This window comes from Ursus maritimus, unplaced genomic scaffold (assembly GCF_017311325.1).
Source record: "Ursus maritimus isolate PB19 unplaced genomic scaffold, ASM1731132v1 scaffold_5, whole genome shotgun sequence".
NCBI classification, from domain to species: Eukaryota; Metazoa; Chordata; class Mammalia; order Carnivora; family Ursidae; genus Ursus; species Ursus maritimus.
The window spans coordinates 31,276,371-31,299,607 of NW_024426663.1; the positions used below are offsets into that span (position 1 = coordinate 31,276,371).

The 23,237-nt window shown below is 33.7% G+C and overlaps 1 protein-coding gene across 1 annotated transcript in view; it reads right to left on the reverse strand.

Moving 5' to 3' along the window:
- POLK (DNA polymerase kappa) overlaps positions 1-23,237 on the reverse strand; it is a 62,986-nt gene that overhangs the window by 18,976 nt on the left and 20,773 nt on the right. The window contains exons 2-7 of the mRNA XM_008691281.2: positions 21,334-21,495; positions 17,666-17,785; positions 10,657-10,809; positions 7,675-7,806; positions 4,756-4,909; positions 783-1,022 (exon numbers count right to left, since the gene is read on the reverse strand). Of these exons, the coding sequence (XP_008689503.1) occupies positions 783-1,022; positions 4,756-4,909; positions 7,675-7,806; positions 10,657-10,809; positions 17,666-17,785; positions 21,334-21,468 (934 nt within the window). The 5' untranslated portion in view covers positions 21,469-21,495. The remainder of the gene's footprint in view (positions 1-782; positions 1,023-4,755; positions 4,910-7,674; positions 7,807-10,656; positions 10,810-17,665; positions 17,786-21,333; positions 21,496-23,237) is intronic.

Here is a 23,237-nt window from a genome sequence, read left to right on the forward strand (position 1 = left end):
AAAAAATCAAAGATTCTGAGTTGCATTATATTTAAAACAATGATAATAAAATATATGCTCTCTTTTTATGTTATTCACAAAGCAAATTAGTACTTTTCAGAAAGGTTTTTAAAATTTCTAGGAGACACAATGATTAAGATAACTTGAAATAGGTATATACAAATATAATCATTAAATGATTCATTTCAATTTTTATATACATCCTACTAAAATTTGTTACTTATTCTCAAACTTTGGTACAGAAAAAAAGACTAACCTAATCATAATGATAATTTAGGGTCCTCATGATGAGTATCAGTTTCTATGCTAGGACACACTGATACCCTCCCTCATGGGTTACTGACATTTGTAAAGCGCTTTTTCCCTTCGCTAGCTGGTCCGAGATTGCCACGTTGCTGGTTAGGGTTTCTTCTATCTCCTACTTTGTGGTCACCTGGGCTCTCTCTCCTGCACTGTAATCCTGAACAGGGCTGAAGCCTTCAAAGGGAAAACTAATAAAGTATTAAGCACTAAGCCAATTAAAATATATTGTATGCTTTAAAAAGGATAGCCACATGAGATTTATTATAGTTTTTTTCTTTGGGCTTATAGGCTTTTCTGCTTAATTCCAATTTACCTGCAGGTTCACAGTATTCTAAATAGGTAAAGTCATTAGACATTGAATCAAAAAGGATAAGTAAAACATTACTATATGCTTCATAACGAGAAAATACTAATATTACACTTGAATTAGCCAGTCTGAAAATTTTAACTATGGTAGCCACCAAATCACTTTTAAGTACCTGCACTGGCTGTCAGTGTTGTTTTTTGCTCAATTCTGAAACGAATTTCCTTTACCACTTCTTCAGCTGATGTGCCAAAAACAATCGAATTTTGGAGCATTTGAGGATTACTCTGTTCTTCGGAGTTCACTTGTAAAGGAATTCCTTGGGGGTGCAAACCAGGAGGACTATCATCAAAAAGTAGTGGAGACATGGATCGTTCATGCTCACTCAGCTCATGAGCTTCTTTTCCTGGTTTCTCTAAATTATAAACAGGAACAGTAATTATCTTCATTTTAAGAAGTAACATACTTCGTAAATGAGGTTTCCCTACATTCTTTCTAAAGACAAAACAAATCTAGTTTAGTTTTGTTTCTAAATGCCAAGATCAGAAATGTTATTTATATTTCTTTGTTTAACAAAGAAAATACTGATTCTAAGTTTTTCTTAAAAGGAATATTATCTATTTCCATAGTATACATTTAAAGAGGAAACATCCGATACACATGAATTTGTGTATCTTACCTAAATTAACTGAAACCTAGAACTGGGCCTAGAGTCGAAAGAAAAGAAAAGAAAAGAAAAGAAAAGAAAAGAAAAGAAAAGAAAAGAAAAGAAAAGAAAAGAAAAGGAAAGAAAGAAAGAAAGAAAGAAAGAAAGAAAGGAAGGAAGAAAGGAAGGAAGAAAGAAAGAAAGAAAGGAAGAAGGAGAGGGAGGGAGGGAGGGAGGGAGGGAGGAAGGAAGGAAGAAAAGAAAAGAAAGAAAGCCTTTCTTCCTTTACCCATTAAATCAGAATTTAGGAATGAGGAAAAAGGCATTAAGCAATCAAGAATAATTATGCCTGAGAAATAAATTTTGTTTTTAAAGGGGAAAAAAACCTTAAATTTTCTTCATTCATGGAAGAAACTTTTCAGATGTTAAAATACTCTCCATTTTCTTCTTTTAAAAATGCTTATTTTGATTTTGACCTGCCTATGTATAGCGTATCACTTTCACTGAGGGCACGTTTGAAATAAATAGTAGTTACTTCTGGAAGTTATACTTCTTTAAATATACAAATTCTTAAAGTCCGATCAGATTAACTATAATATTATCAGTTGGCTACAACCTAATATTACTATTAAAAAATAAAGTAAAAATACTAATCTGGTTTTTACCTCATTTTATTTGCATTTTTCAGAACTGGACTGTAAAATATATTTAAATCTCTCCCAATACTAAGAATGTCCTCATGAACAAATCCATTAACGATTACTTTCTGGGCTTAATGGAAGAGAAATGCAATTTAAATGTATTTATAAAAATTAAGATTAACAACAGGACTTTCTGCTCTGATTTCATAATTTTATTACATATAAATGTTTTCCAAATTGAGATAAATGCAGAGCCAAAAATTAAATTACTAGTTTCAAGACACATATAAATGCATATTATTTTAAAAATGAACTAGGCCTTTTAAGGAGGATTTTCTAAAGATAATATAAATAATATGACAAACACCAGATTAGTTTCAAATTATAAAGCACTTAATATGAATTCAGCTACAGACAGATGTTTTCCAAATCTGAATTCCCAGGCCATATATGAAATAAGCCTTATTTTCAAACTTAATATTAGCTATTATTTAGGTGCTTCAGTTACTTTCATTTTCCATATTCTGGTTTTAAAATGCAGAGCATCGGGGCTCCTGGGTGGCTCAGTCGGTTAAGCATCTGCCTTCACCTCAAAAGTCATGATCCCAGGGTCCTGGGATTCACCCCCTCTCCTTCTGCCTGCAGCTCCCCCTGCTTGTGCTCTCTCTCTCTGTCAAACAAATAAATAAAATCTTTAAGAAAAAATAAAATGCAGAGCATTTCAGAAAGCATTATGGCTGTGGCACAGTTGAAATGGTATCTACCTGGCCCCCTTTTCCCCATCTGGATGGGTAAAAGTCAAGGTAAAGAGAGCTGCAGAAAAACTACAAACCAAGTAAGGTAACTGTCACATTCTTAAGACCCTTCTGCAGAGTTACCCCGTGTTTTGCACCTCATGAGTCCATCACAGTACCCTTAGGTGGGTCATTGATAGAACGCTAGAGTAGGAAGCAAAGCATGCTGCCTTCAGGTTCCATCCTTGTTAGAGCAGCGGCTGAATGGCCCAGTTACCTATTATTCAATCTGTCTACTTCTCTGTTCGGCCTGGCTATACAACTAATGCTAAAGTAGTTTCTTATTTGCTTTCTGAAAAAAAAAATCTTTATAATCCCCATAACTGAGGTGATCAGAGTACAAAACTAAGGTTTCGGGTGAGAGCTTAAAGTATATGGTATTTCAGTTTCTTACGTCACCTCCTGCTCACCATCCAGATTTATATGGCAGAATAAACATAAAATAATTATTATTATTTTATTTGTTTACAGACAAAGTAGTTAGCAATACTTTTCCAAAGACTGCACGTTTCAGAAAAGCGGCAAACAGCAGAAAAATGTCTTGGATTTCAGAGGAAGATATATCAATCACCTGCCATGGCTCCAACTCGCTGTTGCCAGCTCCCCATGGCATAATGTGAAATCAGATATGCTGAAAAGTCCAGCCCAGAGGGATTTATATATGAGGGGAAAAAAGTTAAAACTACTTAAATTGCTTAAAAATATGAAATACAGAGTAATTAAATATCCTCCAAGTGAGTTTGCATGTAGTGTAATAAATGAAAAGAACATTAGTAGAGAATGAAAATATTTACCTAGTTACAATGCAATTTTTTTTAACATATTGTGAACATAACTGTTATAGGAGATCCTCAGGGAGATGCTCTGATATAACCATAAAATGGCTCCCCCACCATCTCTTGTGAAAAGTAAGAAAATAAATGGATATGTAAAACAAACTGACATCAGGTTTTGTGTGCCTCTTCCCCCAAACAATAAAGATATACTATAGAAACTCTTTTGCTCTAAGGCTCTGTGTCCAGGAATGATGCTTGTTTACTATTTAATGTTTCTATTAAAGAGAGAGACCTGTTCCTTAGAGTTCTAAATAAGGTAGTGAAGTTGTGATTTGTTGTCCACACTAAACCTGCTCCAAAGATGTGAGCCCCAAACAATTTAAGAGTTAGAATGTTACGCCATCAAAGATCCACCATTTTTGCCTCAGGAAAAGTTACAAGCATGTTTCCCCACCACTGGCTGTCCCCACCTGAAGAAGTCAATGAGTTGTGTACATGAAATACAGCTGTGGGTTGTGAGCAAACCCTCTGTTTCTACCTTTTCATCCAGGTGAACGTTGCTCAGGGGTCCAGGACAGCTAAGATATTTGAAGTAATCATACCTCTGACAGAGCGATGAAAGCAGTATGTGTAATATCTACATGTTCTTTGGCATTATTTTGGATGAGTAACAAAGGGATCATTCAAAAAAAAAAAAAAAAACCTTGGGGTCATGAAACTTCTATATCAGTGTATATAAAAGAATCACAATAAGGTCTAAGGCAAAGAAGAGAGTTGGGAGTCATTAATTTTGGCAAGGTTGAAAACAGTCATAATCACCATATAACCGATTATAGATCATTTTGAAAATGAGAGGGAAAAAACCCCACCCAATGTTTTGATATGTTCGAGGCTAATTTTTAAAAATCTAATTTCTTTTAACAGCTACAACAAAAGGCCACCTTAAATAGATAAACTCAGATTCAACACGATCCAACCCTTTCTTAGTTAGATCTTCAGAAAAGAACTGCTAAGAAATTACTTTGTTCAGGGGCTCTGCACATTCTTAAACTTTAGAGATTTAACAATCTCATTTGGTTTAAAAGTGATTTAAACCAATCTCTTTGGTGTAAAAGTTACAAATTTAACTTAGAAATTCCACTGGTATACTTTAAATTTCTGATTTTTCATTTTTAATAGTTTTTTCATAATAAAGGTATATCTAGTTCTACCACCTATGCACGCTAAGTTAACTGGGTTAATTCAAAAGGCTTTTTGTTTTTTAGTTTGATCATTCTAATAAATTGCTTACCATTTTCTAGAGAGTTCCCTGTTTTGATGAAATACTTCCTTTTGTCCTCAGGCCAATTTTGTCTTTCCTGTAAGTGCTTTGTTATATTCAAGTAGGCTTCATCAAGACTCATGGCCATAAAATTGGGATCATAATCAGCAAGTATTTCCTTAACCTTCAAAAGGAACAAAATGGTTTAAATTTTGCTGCCATAGCAAAGCCTGTAATATAATGGCCGATAAGAAACATTAATATTCTTACTTTGCAACTATAGTAAAAATCCTGCAATCAATAGCTCACGGATTTAGGGAATAAATAATTTATTGCTACCACAAGTTTGTCCAAATTCTCTTTTGCATTAAAATAGATCATGAAGGCAGAAGACCATGAAACAGCTTCATTTGATACAACCTCGATTCAGCCACCTTTATGTAATTATAATAAATGATTCAAATAAATCTCAGACATTATTCTGGTAGGTACAGAAAAAATGGTTAAGTAACATAATTTTAAGTAACTGGTCAAAAGTAGAAGTGGGAACATAGGATCCTGCTCCCCCTCACCTTTTTTGTTTATTTTAAAAAGGAATAATCTTTTTTTTTTTTTTTTAAGTAGTATCCACACCCAGCATGCAGCCCAAAGTGGAGCTGGAACTCATAACCCTAAGATCAAGGCCTGAGCCAAAATCAAAAGTTTGACACTTAACCAATTGAGCCACCTAGGTGCCCCTAAAAAGGAAAAATCTTACATAAAAGTACTATGTTGCTTTAGAAAGTAGTTCTATTTTAATTAATTATAATAGGCACATAAAACTCCACTCAAAACATACACCAATGCATGTATACATTCAGAAAACAAAGCTCAATTATCGAGATCTGGAATGGAAAAGATGATAAAATCTACACTGGAAGTCTGTGACTATATTAAACGATGGGGAAAATTCTGGAGCTGCATCTTGAGATAAATAAAGAGATCGGAATTTCCATATGATTCCAGAAATGCCGTTTATGTAAGATAGTTTTATTACATGAAACTATGAAATTTTTTAACCACTGAAGTATTAACTGAAATTGGAGGAAATGGTTGCCAAAATAATATCTACATATTTGAAAAATGTTAATTGTTGAATTATGCTATCCTTCCATCTAGTATTTAAAATCTGTCTGCAGTATCATGAGAAAACCTTTTTTGAAGTTTTATAAAATAAAGCTTTTTAGCTTAATTTAATTATGAATAGCTGAGTCAAAAGTAATTTTAGAAAATGGTGGTATAAAACTTGGCCAAGCTTTACTCAGAGAGTACCTTAATTAGCTTTGTTCTTCTGGAAGAAACCAGTTTTATAATGTACTCAAATGGAATCTTTCTAGTGAAAACGAAACTCTGGAAAGTCTGTAGTTGGCAGCCAACTAAGATTATTCTGAATGAGAAGTACTCCCTAGAGACATGGAGTACTCACTAACTTCCTTTTCATAGGATACTGCTTGAAGAACAAAAATAGACATGGTCCAGCAAAATTCAAGCACTTAGGCTTCCAACAGTTAAAGCTGTTCCATTCTTTTGGATAAAATAAAAATGGCTTTCTTTAAACTTTTAAACCAAGTCACACATATTAATATAGAGTCAGTGAATTTGTGTTGTAGTTCGTTCACACATAAGAACCCATTTGCTATCTGCAAATAAACTAGTTAGATCCTGCTCAAATTTGAGAGAGATTTCTCCAATTTCTGTAAGTAACTAGACAGAAGAGAACTCAAAACAATTTAGCTCTCGTTATCATACTGTCTGAACTTTTACTAAGTTAAAGCAGGACTCAAAAAAATTCCTTCTTACAAGGTGTGTGAAGGATTTTCAAGCTTATTGAAAGCCCATAATATTTATGGTTAGCATTTTATCTCTTTCTCATTAGGAACACAGTATAAGAGACAAGCAGTAACCACATGTGAACGTGCTTCCTCCTTTTCCACCACCTTTTCAGAGATAGGCAAAAAGCACTTGCTGCCACAGACTGTTTCTGAAAGAATGAAAAACAGAATTTTTTTAAAAATTTGGGGTGGTGTACCATTCCAATTGGGGGAGGTTTCATTTCTCGAGTACATGAGGTGGAATAGAAATAAGAGGAGCGAATCTGAAGATCCTGATCTACACGATCAAATGGTAGTAAGTGCTAGGCCATAGTTTTTTAAGGGTTTCAATTCAGACGGGGGTCTTTAACGCAATGAATTTTACTGCAGTCGTCTGGAACTGTTCGATGTAGCATTCTAAAATTTTAATTTATGATTTATGTTTTAGCACTAGTCCAGTTAGTCCAGTTATCAAAAACAGAGAAAATGGCAATTTTTCGTGTATGATAGTTTAGGCAATTTTACTGAATAATCAAATCTTTATATTTCAGAGATCCTTTTCAAAGCAAGATTCCCTTTTCTCCTTGATTATCAGTCTCTTGAACATTAAAGGCTCATAAGCATCTTCATTAGATTGTGGGGCAAGGAAAACAGTTAATCAAAATAAAGGAATTTCATTACTGTTTAAAAACATTTGATAAAAAATTTGTTCACAAAAGAGATTGAAATTAATGACATGCATAGATTATGTAAATTATAAATATAAGGTGATTCTAGAAAAAAATGTATATTGCACATTAAGAAAAAACAGCTAAAGTTAATATAGATTATAATTAAGGCAATTCAAAGTATTCCGCGTAGATAAGAATTTCTAAACGGATGAGAAAATATGTTGAAGAGCAAAGATCTGGGAAATAGAAGGGTGTACTTTGTATATTCAGCTCAGTTTTCAATATATGACCTGGAGAAGTGATAGGAGGTAAGACTTAAAGGGATAAACTAAGGCTGAATTCTGACGTGCTAAGGCAATTTGGACTTGACTCTGTAGGTGACAGGAATCAGTAAAAGGCTATAAGCAAGAGTGCTCCATCAGACTTACCTCTGTACTCACAGCTCGGTATTTGTCAAAGTTTGGGGGCACAATAATAAGTTGTGGGCAGAGTCTTTTAGCAATAAATCCTGGCATGGCTGCGCGAACACCAAACCTCCTTGCGTAGTAATTTGAAGTAGACTGAAAGAAAACAGACCACATGGGAAAAAGAATACAAACCTAAATGGACACACCAATCAAAGCATTCATAAGAAACACATTACTGATGTGCATTTTCAAGTCAAGGACATTTTTTTATAGGCCACAGTCTGGAATCAAGCTTTGACTTTATCCTATCATGGTATTATGATACCATGACCCTCTCTCTCACTGCTGTCTCCATATTTATGTGATACCTGGTAATAAACAAGACTAACGAAAAGGACTCTTACAGTGCCAATAATTAAACTTCATTGCTTCTAAGGCATACCTGTAATACAGTATATATCAAAGTTTGGATGATAGTGGGTGATATTACATTATAAAGTAATGTTATAGTATAAATAGTATGGATGTTTCATGAAAGTAACAGTATAGAAAGTAATAGCATGGTATAATAGTATAGATTTGGAATTTGTAGTATTTGGGGTTTTGAAATTTTTCATTCAGAACAAAGGCAAAGGTTCTATTATATATAGTCAGCCAAATTAAATATCAAAAAATGAAGTGATGAAAGCTTAAAAGAACCTTTAAAATTACATTTTATTTAAGGCTTAAATATCCTTTTTGGTGAAAACATTTTCAGTAGGAGATGGAACTAAAAAATTATGAAACTAAAAAAGGAGAACATTACTTTTAAATCCTGTTGATGATGATACCACAGTATCATTTATAAAAAAAAATTATCACAAATGAAATCTTTGAAAGCTCAAGTGAGAATTCAAAGAAATGTAAAAACAGAATCTATCACATGAAGGGATTACTTCAAAATAGTATCAATTTGCCATTAGTGGCTTTCAAATGGCATTAAAAAAATCTTGATAGTACTCAAAACTTTGCTAATCTTTGATCAGTATCCTGGAAGAGAAAATGCAGATAGCACTAGAAAGACAAATCAATGTTTTAAATATAAGTAAGTCTAATGGAATGGATACGAAAGCTAGGTCTGTAGTAAATCTGGAACAAAACTTATGATATGACTTCCTTTACCTTTTAGGTTTGTGGTAGATTGTAAATCATAGCCACAATGCTTTATACTTTCTTCTATCTAAGCGTGGGTTCTAGTCCTTCATACCAAGTAACTTGCACTGTGACTTGTTTTGATCAGAAGAATGTGAGGGAGTGACATTACGTGAGTCTTGAAGCCTAGGCATTATGAAGTCTGTAACTTCAGCCTTTGCTCCCTTGGGGATCCAGCAACTATGTAAAGATCTTGGGTTAAATTGCTAAATGACGATGTACCACGTGGAGAGGGGAAGCTAAAAGGCTAAGTGTTAATGAAGCCATTTCAGCTCCTCCAGCCCCAGCTAACTAACTGGAGCCAACCCAGGTAAAGTTATCCCCATTATACTCTGCTCAAATTACAGAATCATGAGCAAATAAATGGTTAGCCACCAAGTACTTAAAGGGGTTTGTTATGCAGCAATAAATAACTGCTATGTTCCAACTATGAGTGCTAACTTAAAACATTTTGAAGATCTACCAAATTATCCAAAAAAGAATTCTAACTGTAATAGACGGAAATAATCAAACATGCACCACCACTACCATTAATTTGCAAATACACTTTCATGAATTTAATAGAACAAAAGCAATTATATTTCAAATCTCATTAGAAATGAAGTCTGTTAGTTGAGCATACAAAAGGGGTAATCTTTGTTTAAATATGGCAAATAATCATTTTGAATTTGGAAATAATAACCAATTTTTAGGAGGATATAATTCATAGGAAGGAAAATATTTATCAGATCTAGCAGTGGATTTAGCTTTAAAATATATGTACATATGCAAACATAGATAATTTCACATAAATATATGGTGATATATATTCTTAATAAAGTTAAATACATTTTTTCAAATATCAGCTGATGATTTGTAGGAAAGGGGAGTAGTCTTTCAATAAACATTGCTTTGGAACCTGGATTGTTAGTTGCCTGCATACTTACAGGAGCAGAGATGATAAACAAACAGATTATAGTTTTGTAATAAAATAGTAACTCAGTAGGAATTAGGTTTATAGCTATCTAAGGCATTTGAAGGAGTTAGGAACAGGGAAGAATTTTCCTTGTTTCTCTTATATGTTTTTTAATACCAAAATCCATCTATTCCAGGTGCCATTATTAATTCCCCACACATTTTTAGCCACATATAGCTGCCCTGGTCATCTTCGCCTTCTATGGTTAGAGCAGTGATAAGGAAGAGCAACATGGTAATCAGAAAAGCAGTTTCCAAGTCATGGGAAAAACTAATTACAGTAGTAGTATAATGAAATATATTACCCTAGAACTAAGGCTGGGAAATCTTTTCTGTAAAGGTTCAGATAGTAATTACTTTGAGCTTTGCAGATCATACCGTCTCTGTTGCAGCTACTCAACTCTGCTCTTTGAACACAACAAATGAATGGGTGTGACTGTGTTTCAATAAAATTTTATTTACAAAAAAAGACTAGATTTGACCTGCAAGCCATTGCTTACAAACCTGCTTTGGAGTAACACTTCCTTTTCCAATTCCCTTTTACTGGAACAGTTACTTAAGGAAAAGTACAGCTTACAACAGAAAGATGTAATGCCACTCTACCATTCACCAGGTTTGTAACTTTGGGGAAGTTTTTAAACACCTCTCTGAGTTTTGTTTTGTTTTGGTGTGTCAAATGGAAATAAAATTTTGTTCCTCAAGAGATGTTGAAAGGATTCAGTAATTGAAGACATATAAAGCACACAGGAAAATGCCCAGCAAACTGGCAGAGCTTACTAAAGCTCTTTCATGAACCAGTAAGGCTTACTCCAATATGTTATGAAATTTCCTTTTTGTCTTTGATCTTCACCTACTTACCAACATACTCATTGATCCTACAGCAATGGGTTTATCCTTCAATTCTGGATTGTCTCTCATTTCTACAGCTGCATAGAAAGCATCCATGTCAATGTGCACTATAGTATTGCTCAGATCCCGGCTCTGTTCTAATTCCATTGCAAATCTGTCAACCTTAATTTTAAAAAAGTTAACATATTTTGAGTCAACATGCTATTGAAACTGCACCAGTCATAACAGTAATCTCACTTTTAGTAGGTATCTGTCTCTACCCGTCCATCTACCCATCCATCCACCCACCCATCTACATATATTTGATTGTTGTTTATTCAGGCTGGTAAATTGCTTCTATTTCCATGAAGATAGGCAGTTGAATCTCAAATATCATGCCTTACCAACACTTTAATCTCTAAGTAACTCAATCACATGATGGGTACTTAATAAATATTTATTGAATAAATGAAGTATTCCAACTGATTGTATCAAATGATCCTTCTGTTTTATAAATCTGGAGACCAACTTATTGTAAATAAAAGCTTCAGTTTAGGTAAAATAAACAACTCTCATACGACTCATAACATTAATGTCTTAAAATGGAAACAAAGGAAATGTATAATAAAAGATTATATACTTCTTTGGCATATTATGTTTATGCTGAATAGTACTGCACAAGTGAATGTACCAACCATAATGTAAACATTCCCTCTGGAGAACTGCCTTTTTAAGGCTAAAATTTGGTAACTGTTACTCAATACAAATCAAAATTGAAAATTTAAGCTATAATTTATTCTTTCACGAAACTTCAATATATATGTCAAATATAACAGCGAAGAACCTTAATCTTTAAAGCACTTTTTATTTCTCTAGAGAGAAAGCATTGGATTGATAAGAAAGAAGAAAGGGAAATAGAAAGGAAGTAAAAATAACCAAAGTAGGGGAGTAAGAAAAGGGTTAATGTAACAGACATACACATTTCCAAGTGTTCCTTTCTTGTGGCCTCTACTAGAGAGGCTGAAGAAGCTAACTATGTTTCCCAGCTTTCCCTGCAGCCAAAGGTAGCTGGCTGTGTGACCATTTTGATCTATGATCACTTTGAATAAGCTGGAATACAGAAAGAGCATGGAAGAGTGGCGGGCACATGGTACAAGTTTAATGAATGTAATCTATGACTAAAGGATCAATGGATAGCTGAATAGCAAAACAATCAAAACCTGAGGGGAAAATAGCCAGATATAAGCAAGTGGGGTGAGCTCTGGAATGAAAACAATTTCTATCATGTGGCGATCCCTATAGCAGGTTTTCTCAAAAGTGGAAAGTTACAGGGGTATAATTTGGCTTTTCTCTTATTGGACTTCAACCTTGCTTCCATTCTGCAAAATTTATTTTCATGGCCTTCTTTCTTAGCATTACAATGACACTAGCTTCCCAGTAGCTGCAGGTGAAGCCTGCAACTTCTCTTTTAGAAATAATCACCCTGAATCCTATTTGTCTCCAGTAGCCACAGTGAGCCTCTGGAAGGTCTGCTCCTGTGTAGGCTACAACTCACTGAACAACCTGGGGTGCTCTGAGCCTTTTTCAGGCTGCTCCTTTGTCTAGAATGCCCTTCCGGGTTCTGTCATCAAGCCTTAAAGGGTCAGCTCAGATATCTCTCTGTAGCTTAATTAGATCTCTGTCCTCCATGCCACAGAATTCAGTATTCGCTTCGTGGTTTTCCTGCTCTTACTATGCACTTACTGTATTAGATACTAAATTATGAGTTCCACCAGGAGAAGGACCTTATTTGCCTTCAAATTCTTTCCTTATCAGACAGAAAGAGGTGAGGCTCATAGCATTTATACATACATACATACCTACATACCAACATACCTACATACATACATTTATTTATTTATTTATGCTTAAAAAAGAGAAAGCAGTATGTGTTGAAAAATTTTGGAGAAGGCCGATCTCATGCAGTGAGACACCACACCTAATAAATAGGACTTTTCAATATCACTTCAATCTATCATCCAGATTTAAAACAACGACTTCTTCCAGTACCTCAATTGTAAATTAGAGAAGAGCATCCTGACGTTAAAAAAAAAAAAAAAAAAAAAAAGAGGTAAACAAATCATGGAGACTAATGAAAATAAGGGTGGATTAAAAACTACTATATGTTAATCCAGAAAATATACTTAAGATACGAGTCGACTGAGAATAAGGAAGCAGCATTTGAAGTATCTTAACCCAGAAATATTGGAAAGGAAAAAGATAATAAATAGAAAGCAAACCAAATGGAAAAAAAGTTCTCTTTAGCCTCATACAATAATTCTGTGACAGTTTCTTCAGCAATTATCTTTTCTGTGCTTAAAGCACAAGTACACTTGCCAAAAGGAAACCTCCCCACTGAGTGACTCACACATTCCATTTTCCTCTACTCTCATTAGTCACCCTTGCCTAAACACTTTTTTCTCTGCATTTACCAAATGCACACCACCCTGCTTTTTTCAAATTTCTTCTCCTGAAATCTTCATTCATGTTTTCCTTTCTTCTATCTTCCCTTCCAAATGACTTCCAAGTTCTGATCTGAGCCTCTAACATGCATATTTATCCCTTTTGCCACAGTTCAGAACTAGTGTGTGTGGTTAAGAATACGAGCTTCTTGTGGGTTTCAGCTCTGCCACTTATTAGTTACGTGATAATGGGCAAGTTAACCCTCATTCTTATTTTATTTGTAAACTGAGACTAAACCAACCCCCAAAGGTTGAAAGAATTAAAAGAGGTACTCGCGTAATGTACTTATCCAGGGATATGGAAAGGGCTTAGTGATATAACCTGCTATTTTAAAAATAGAAGTGACATTTATTGAGTATATCATATGTGTTATATAACATGCTAAGTACTTCTTATGTTAACTCATTTAATGGTCAAAATAATTCTAAGAGGATAATTATCACTCTCATTTTATAGAGGAGGAAACTAAACCTCAGTAAGATGCAATAATCTGTCCTAAGTCACACAGCTGGAAAATGTTAGCTGTAGACCTGTAAACCAAGTTACTCCAAAGGCTGTGCTTTTTCCATTACTTTATGATGCTTCCCTAAAATGAATCTTAAAAAGTGTTTAACACGGAAATAGCTTCAAACCAAGCTCCAATAGTGTGTTTTATATCAATATTATGCCTTATTTACTTTTTAAAAATCCCTTTTTTGATTACGTTCAGGAGACTGTTTCAGAAATATTGTTTTTCATTTTCTAATTACCCTAAAAAATGTTCAGGAAAACTGAGTTCATAAATTCAATTGTTAAAATGGTCAAAATGCACTGATTTGCCATGTAGTTGCCATTTAATACAACAGGGATGTTTGTCTATTCAATTTATGAACCCAAGTTATAACAAGATGTTTTGGCAGCTACAAAAATGATTGCATCTTTAACAAGTCTAATGAGGGCAGGATGGAGAGGAGAACACTTAGGTTCTGAATAAATTGTGGGAGTTCATGCCAACAGAGGTTAGTTACCACAACTTGACTAGCAATAATAGTTCCTACCATCATAGCACACATAATAAAATCTATTATTTGGAAATTTTGGACTCTGGAATACAAATGCATTTCCCATGAAAACCTCTCTTTCTCTCAGGTCTTTTAGATTCCTTAGGATTTCCTTAATCCCCTCCCATTTATACAATTTCTTTTAAAGGAAGCTCAACAAATGAAACAATTTAACAATCAACATAAAACATATTTCCTGCCACTCCCCTTGCAAAAGATGTCAGAGAGTCTCCCAAGAAATAGTCAACTAAAACTGTAACAAAATGTGAAGCTCCGTTATTCGATATAAAGTATTTTCTAATCCTTCAAATTATTAGCATATTTAATGATATGAGCTTTAAAAAGAGTCAACAGCGAAAAGTTGTGTCATTGCATGATTCCTATGCATTTTATCATTAAAATTTTATTAGAGATATTTGTACAGATCAATAAAACTTACCAAAAAGAAGTTCTGAAGATAAATTGCCAAGGATTAATATCAATTTAAAAATAATGTTATTATAGACAGAATGGAATTTTAACTTGTTGGAATGATGCTCAAATTTATTTGAAAGAAACAATGTATGAGAAAAAAATTTTTAAAGAATAGTAGCAAGGGAAGATATTAAAGTACATTATTATCATTGAATAACTAAAATTGCATGGTACTGATACAAGAAAAGATTCACTTGAATAAGAGGGAGAATCCAGAAATAAATCCAAGAACAATGAGAATTTAGTATATGGAAGTGCCTCATTTCAATTCAGTGGAGAAAGGACTCATGATTCAATAAATGGTGTTGGGACAAATGAATCACCATTTAGAAAAAATAATACCATTAGGGAAAACATAATACTCACCATTTAAGAAAAAAAAAAAAAAAAAACTTAACACCTTACATTAAAACAAATGCCAGGGGCGTCCGGGTGGCTCCGTCTGTTAAGCCTCCAACTCTTGATTTTGGCTCAGGTCATGATCTCAGGGGCATGAGATCAAGTGCCATGTCTCAGGCTCCGCGCTAGGCAGGGAGCCTGCTTAAGATTCTCTCTTTCTCTCTCTCCCTCTATCCTTCCCCCTTCCCTGCTCCCTCTCTCTCCCTCTAAAGCAAAAACAAAAACAAATTCCAAATGGACTAAAGATAAACAAAATCTATAAAAATACTAAAAGAACCTATAGGCTTGGTTATAAGGAATAACTTTCTGTGCTTTCAATACAAAAGCCAAGAAAAAACTGTTTTTCAATACTGCTATTTTTGATTACATAAACATTTAAAACTGTATAGGAAAAAAAAAAAACCCTGCATGATTAAAAGACAACATATTGGGAAAATATTTGTAACAAACGGCAGGGGAAAAAAATCTTTAACATATGATAAGATGTATTAATCAAGAGAAAAACATATAAACTCCTCTAGAAATGTAGGCAGAGGATATTGTTTTGGACTGCTAGTTGAACCCCATTCTCTCTTCCTTTCATAGAATCGAATTTTATCTGAGCATATGGCCACCCCCGCTGGAAAATATTCTATATAGCTTCTCCTGCAGTTAGGTGTGGCCATGACATTTAATTTCTTGTCAAAAGAATGTGAGCTGAGGTAATATGTGCAACTTCTCTTTCACTTGTTGAATAGCAAATTACTGGCCTTTGATTTTTTTTCTTCATTCTTTCTTCCTTCCTGGGGGCTAAAATAAAGACTGGAGATAATCCCGTTTTGTCAATCCAGGTAAGGATAACATTTATGGGATGATAGAACAACCGATGTAGAACTGGAGTCCCTAAATTGCTCTGGGGAGCAGAACCACCCAATCAGTTGGGACTACTTACTATTATGTGAGAAAGAAATAAACTCTTATCTGATTCAAGCCATTGTATTTTTGGGTCTCTTATGCCAGCTACTTAGCCTATATACTAATAGAATAAAAAAGGAAATTCCCATAAAATGAAATATTAATGGCTAATATGAGAAAATACATTCTTTCTCTCTTATTATCAAAGAAGGGCAAATTAAAATAACCATCAAATAGTATTTCGACACTACCAGCAAAAACTACAAAATTGATAAAATAAATAAAATCTAGTTTTAAATAAGTATGTGAGGAAACTAGCACTCTTGTGTTGAAAATGTAAAACTATACAACTTCAGTGAAAATATAGGACAAGAGTGCAAACATATATAGATAAGAATAATCATCATAAGGTTATATATAAAACAAAAACCTGAAACCCTGGTGTGATAAGGTAAATAAATTATGGTACCTCCATATAGTAGAACAGTATGAAGCACTAAAAATGATCATTTGAAAGACAAAGGGAGTGATCTCTTGTCATGATAGCAGACCATTTAACACATAAGATAAAAAATTAGCTTGTGCTCTAGGAAAACATATATGAAAAAAATGATCCATTATAGTTTGATAAAGAAGACATAAAATTTACCATTTCTGAACTCTATTATGAGAAGAATTTTGTAGCATAGAAGATTAACACAATTTTATCATTATTAATGGCCTAAAGTGCTTTGTTAAATTGAATCAGATTTTGATAGAGAGTAAAAACTGTCTTTAAAAGTAAACTTTATACCATGTAATATCATGTGACAGATACCATTAGAAAGGAAGTCTATCGTAAGAGTAATATACATATAATTAGGAGGTTTATTGTTATTTATGACTGGAAATAAACAACATATAATGGAAAAAAATAATAAAAGTAAACTTTATAAAAAAATAAAATTAAAAAAATAAAAAATAAAAGTAAACTTCAGTTTTACTAGCAGAAGCTTGATTACTTTGAGTTCTCAATCTATTACACACAATGCCCTGCAATTTTGCTCTACTCAAACTTTCCTCCTGAAACAGTTTTAAACACCAGAGGAAACTCTTGAGTATTTATTCCCCAAAGATGGTGGAGAAGCCAAAAGCCTCCAAATTTTTAGAAGTCCGGTGTTTTATCTTAAAATTCATGCATGTTTGGCATTCTACTCTAGTTTTAGTACAACACAGTTATGTTTAAATTTCTAATTTATTTAGTCAACATGTTCCCCCAAATCATTTTTGCAAAACTGGCATTAAAGAAAACATGCCACATTTATCTTGTGGCCTTTTTCTAGCTGCAAAATGTGAATATAATAAAAAGAACATAAGCTTTGGATTAAATCCTAGCTCTGAAGCTAGGCACGTTATTTACCCTAATTAAGGCTCCATTTACTCTTCTATATAATGGAGGTGACGATGCCTAGGTATGGGGTCTTGATAGAAAAGAGGAGAGCAATATTAATAAAGTACGCACCTCAGTCAAATTGTATCCCTTACAATATAATGAACATTTACATACTACCTTGTTTTCAGTTATGACTTGACCATGATGCATTTTATTTTTTTTTATTTTTTTTATAATGATTTTTTATTATGTTAGTCACCATACAGTACATCCCCGGTTTCCGATGTAAGCATGATGCATTTTAACTATCAATTACTATTCTACCAGCTTCCATTTTATTTAGCAATTAAATTAATACCTGTAATTGTGCTTTTCTTAGCTGTTGGCTGGTAATTTGAGCTTTTTGTTGCATCATATTTTCAATTCGTTGGTTGACTTGCTTTTCTTTCTTGAGTTCATTTCCATAAAATCTGGACCCCTATGTAAGAAAGCAAACAAAGCGTAAGAAAAGTGTCAGAAGGAAAGAATCACTATAGTATAACCATGGTGGCTAACCGTACAGACTAGAATTAGAATAAGTGAATTCAAAACTTAGCTCCACTACTTACTAGCTGGGAACCCTAAATCTACTTAATCTTTCTATATCTCAATTTCCTTGCCTGTAAAATGAATTTATAGTTACCTACATCATAGAATTGTTGACGCAGTACTTACATAGTACAAACTCTTTGAAATGAGTACAGATATGCACTCAGAAAATAACAATGTGTCCTAGACAGGATCCACAGGGCATATCCAAGGACTTAGTCATTTGGGTCATCAGTTATCTCCTTCACTTTTACTTAAAAAGCACTTAAGGGGTGCCTGGGTGGCTTAGTTGGTTAAGCCATTCTCTCTAATTTTGTGTATGTTTAAAATTTTCTGATAAAAGTTTTAAAGAAGTAAGCTGCATTGCTGTGAAGCAGTAACAATTAGAAAATTTCAATTTAAAAAAGATATTTATGATGAACTTTCCATCCCCCCAAACTAGAGAAATATTATATAAAATATATAAATATTTTAATATATTAATATATAAAATATATGTAAGGTATATATTTTATATGATTGATACACGTCAATCAGATGATATGTATATACCATTCTATGATTGATATGTATATACAGGTGAACCTTGAACATCATGGGTTTGAACTGCACAGGCCCACTTATACATGAATTTTTTTCAATAAACATAGTACAGTACTATAAATGTATTTTCTTTTACTTAAGATTTCTTAATGATATTTTCTTTTCTCTAGCTTACTTTATTGTAATATATAATACATATAATACACAAAATTTGTGTTAACCAACTCTTTATGTTACTGGTAAAGCTTCCAGTCAACAGTAGGCTATTGGTAGTTAATTTTGGAGGAGTCAAAAGTTGTACATGGGTTTTCAACTGTGTGTGCGTGGCGGGGGGGGGGGAGGTCAGTGATCCTAACCCCACATTGTTCAATGGTTTATATGGTGGAGCAAAGTTTTGAGAATACCTAAGATATTCCTGAAAAAGAACAAAGAGCAAAAAAAGAACTTGTCCTAGCTGTTATCAAGACTTATTATAAAGTACTTTAATTAAGATCATGTTGTAAAGATATAATAACAAATAATCCAGTGGGATAGAAGAAAGCACTGCAGATTAGTAAGAAAAGGATGAACTATTTAGTAAGTGTTACTGGGACACACAGAAGAGAGAGGAAAGATAGGGAAATGTAGGATGGCTTAAATAGTCTATTTCTTAAACTGAAAACTAGGGGCATAGGTTTTTATTCCTGTTTTTAAGTTTTATGGTGAAAATTTCACAAAAATCTCAAACAGAGAAACAGAGTAGTATAATAAATAAATATATAAAACTATCACTGAGATTTAATAACTAACATTTTGTCTTATTTCCTTCATTGATTTTTTTAACTCAACTGTTTTAAATTACAGATATAATGACATTTAACTATTCCATACAGTATTCTACCATGCATCTTTTTTTTTTTTAAGATTTTATTTATTTATTTGACAGAGAGAGACAGCTAGGGAGAGAGGGAACACAAGCAGGGGGAGTGGGAAAGGAAGAAGCAGGCTCTCAGCGGAGGAGCCTGACGTGGGGCTCAATCCCAGAGCTCTGGGATCATGCCCTGAGCCAAAGGCAGATGTTTAACGACTGCGCCACCCAGGCGCCCCACTCTACTATGCATCTTTAAAAATAAGGTCGTTGTGGCGCACCTGGGTGGCTCAGTCAGTTAAGTGTCTGTCTCTTGATTTCAGCTCAGGTCATGATATCAGGGTTCTGAGATTAAGCCCCATGTGGGGCTCTAAGCCAGGCATGGAGCCAGTTTAGAGNTTCTCTCTTTCCCTTCCCTCTGCCCCTCCCCACTGTTCACACGTGTTCTTCCCCACTGCCAAATTTTTATTTTAAAAAAATAAAAATAAGGCCATTTTCCTACATAATCATAATAGCATTTTCACAGCTAATAAAATTAACAATAAATCCTTAATACTATCTAGTACACTCTTCATATTTAAATTCCCTTAAATGTTCCAAAAATATTTGTTCAAACCAAGATCCAATCATGGTCCATACATTAAGTTTGCTTATTTCATCTCAATTCTTTTACTTTTAAAATTGTATCTCTATGTTATACACTTAAAATATTATTTTTCCCTCAACTTTTTATTTTGGAATTTCCAAGTTTTCCAACAGTTGAAAGAATAGTACAATAAACACCCATATGTCCTTACCTAGATTCCTGCTACATTTAGTTTCTCCCACAACTCCTATGTATATGCACATACACACACCCCAACTCCTCTATGTGCACTTGCACAAACATGCATACACACACACACACACACACACACACGTGCTCCTCCTCCTCTTTTTGGTTAAACCATTTAAAAGTGACTTGTTGTGGATATCAGCATGCATTTCTTAAGAATAAGGATATTCTCTTAAATTTTACCCCTTTCTACATGGATATTTCATAATATACAAATGAAACAAAAAAATGTTAGAAGAAAACATTTAGGACCTTGGAGAAAAACATATGTAGTTGACTAATTCAAGTACATATAAAAAAGCAAGCAAAAAAACTTCTGCACAGGATAAAGTACCATAAGCAAAGTCAAAAGACATATAATAATCTAATGGAAAATTATGCACAGGACAAGAAGAGACAGTTTGCAAAAAAGGAAAATACAAGCGGCTTTTTAAACATATGAAAAGATGCACTATCTCACTTTTCATAAGAGAAATGCAAATTAATGCTACACCACCTTACTGTAGATTGGCAAATCCAAAAGCTCAGTTACACACTATACTAGCACAGTTGCACCATGGTAATATACTCTCAGGTCCTGGCAGTGAAAATTTAAATTGATACATTCACTATGGAGGGCAACTGGCCAATTCATAAAAATTGCACATGCATATATCCTTTTTTGCTCTCTGTACTTGGTGGGATAATTCCATTTCTAGAATCTCTCCTATAGTTTTACCTGCACATGGGTAATGTTATAAAATACAAGGTTATTCACTGTAGTATTGTTGGTAAAAACAAAAGACTAGAAATGACTTATATGTTCATGAATAAACATTCTGATTGGTTCAATTAATTTTATTATATTCACAAATGCAGGCATAAAAAAGAAGGAAGATCTTTACTTATAGAGAAAGACCTCCAAGTTACATTAATTGAAACAAAAACAAAAAACACAACAATTACAGTATTTTCCTATTAAGAAAAAGGGTGAAAAAAGAACATGTATGCTATTTTGCTTTTACATGCATATTACGTGTATGTGAGGCAGAAAACTGGATGGCAAGAGCAAGAGTAACAGAAGAGAGATCATTCCATACCCTTTTGTTTTAACAAGATACATTAAAATATTAAAAACTACAATAAGAAAGATATTTAAAACTTACTGATTTTATTTTAAACAGAAAGTTAAAAAGCTATAAATTAGTGATAGCAAAATAAACACGAAACATACTTTTGTGGCTTCCATTATAATTTTGTTAATCTTCTCTTTATCTAATCCTTCCATTCCGGCTTTATTATCATTAAGTCCCACCCTAAGCAGAAGATCATCTTTGTAATTGCCATTCTTCTCCTTGGTGCTATCCATGGTGTAAACTTAAAGCGTTTTTATTATCTGAAAAAACATAAAAAATAAACACAGCTTTTTAAAGCATTCATGGTGAGGAGGTGGGCACTTAAATGTTAAAATGATATACAATTAGCCAAACAGGTAAAACATTTAAGAATTTTTATCATTGAGAAATCATTATTACTCAGATTTTTAAATGACTATCCCTAGATTATTGTCCTTTCAGAGGGAAGTAAGGAATTAACATTTCCTGCAAGTTTTGTGCCTGCTGCTATGCTTGGCACTTTACACTTGAACCTCACACAGTAGCCCTGCCCTGAAAGGTAAATTTTATTATCCCCAATATAAAGAGAAAAGAAATCTGAGTCTACTGACACAAATTTTCTAATAAGTGACAATATCTGTGTTGAAACCCAGACCTGAGTCCAAAGTTCATGTTTTTCACATATTAACACACTGCATAGGAAATAAATACAAAATAACACTTCCTCTACTAACCATGGTAAGTTCAATAGCATTCATTACAGAATTCCATTTTTTAAAGCAGTGGAAAAAATACAGAAAAAAATAATAATCTGTTCACTTCTAGGAAATTATTACATTTTATAATGTTATATCACTTCTAAAGTTAAAAATCCCTTCAAGCAATCATTTTTAATACCTTTAAATTGTTCTTTATCGTTTAATTTCACATATACTAGATTTTTAAAATATTTATAGTAACCATGCAAGACAAATTTGGTTATTCTCATGCTAGGAAAATAGAAATTGGAGTTTCAGGAAGGTTAAGTGAATTGGCCATCCTAAGTCTGCTAACAAGCAAAAGAACTGGTGTGAATCCAAGTCTCCTTACCCCAAACTAATACAGCTGCCATAACATCACAGCCGCTTCCAGCTTGAGTTCACTTATGCCATAAAGAAATGACCAGATGAACAGCTGCCATGCATCTACAACAAATTACGCCAGGGATTTCTCATTTGCATGATTTAGAGAGGTCTCATTTATTCTATTTATTTTAAGCTGCCTTAAGGACTTTTTCTTTTCCTTTTTTTTTTTTTTTTTTTTAGTTAACATCTATCACCACACAGTTACACAATTTCCTTTCTTGTGATGAGAATTCTTAACATATAATCTCTTAGCAACTTTTAAATGTATGATACAGTATTAACTATAGTCACCATCCTATACGTTATACCCCATGATTCACTTATTTTTTTTTTTTAAGATTTTATTTCTTTGTGTGACAGAGAGACAGCCAGTGGGAGAGAAAGAAGCAGGCTCCCAGAGGAGGAGCCCGATGTGGGACTCGATCCCAGAACGCCGGGATCATGCCCTGAGGCTAAGGCAGACGCTTAAAGACTGTGCTACCCAGGCGTCCCCATGATTCACTTATTTTATAGCTGGAAGTTTGTACCTTTTGACCACCTTTACCCACTTCACCTACCCCCACCCCACCTCTAGCAACCACCAACTGTTCTCTGCATATATGAGTTCAGGTTGTTGCTGCTGTTGTTGTTGTTTGAGTCCACATACGAGATAAATAAATCAGAAGGTCTGGCGGTAGGAACCAGATATCAGTATTTTTTTAAGGCATACTCAGGTTATTCTAATGTGCCCAAAGTATAGGAACCACTTGGTGCTGTTGTTTCCCAGTGCCCAAGAAAATATTGGCTGGTTTTCTGTTTTTATCATTTGACTTTTCTCTTCTACTATCACATTCAGCCTAATATCACCCTATATTATGTGTTATGCTTTAGTAGCCCAATTACTTATCATTTTCTAATCA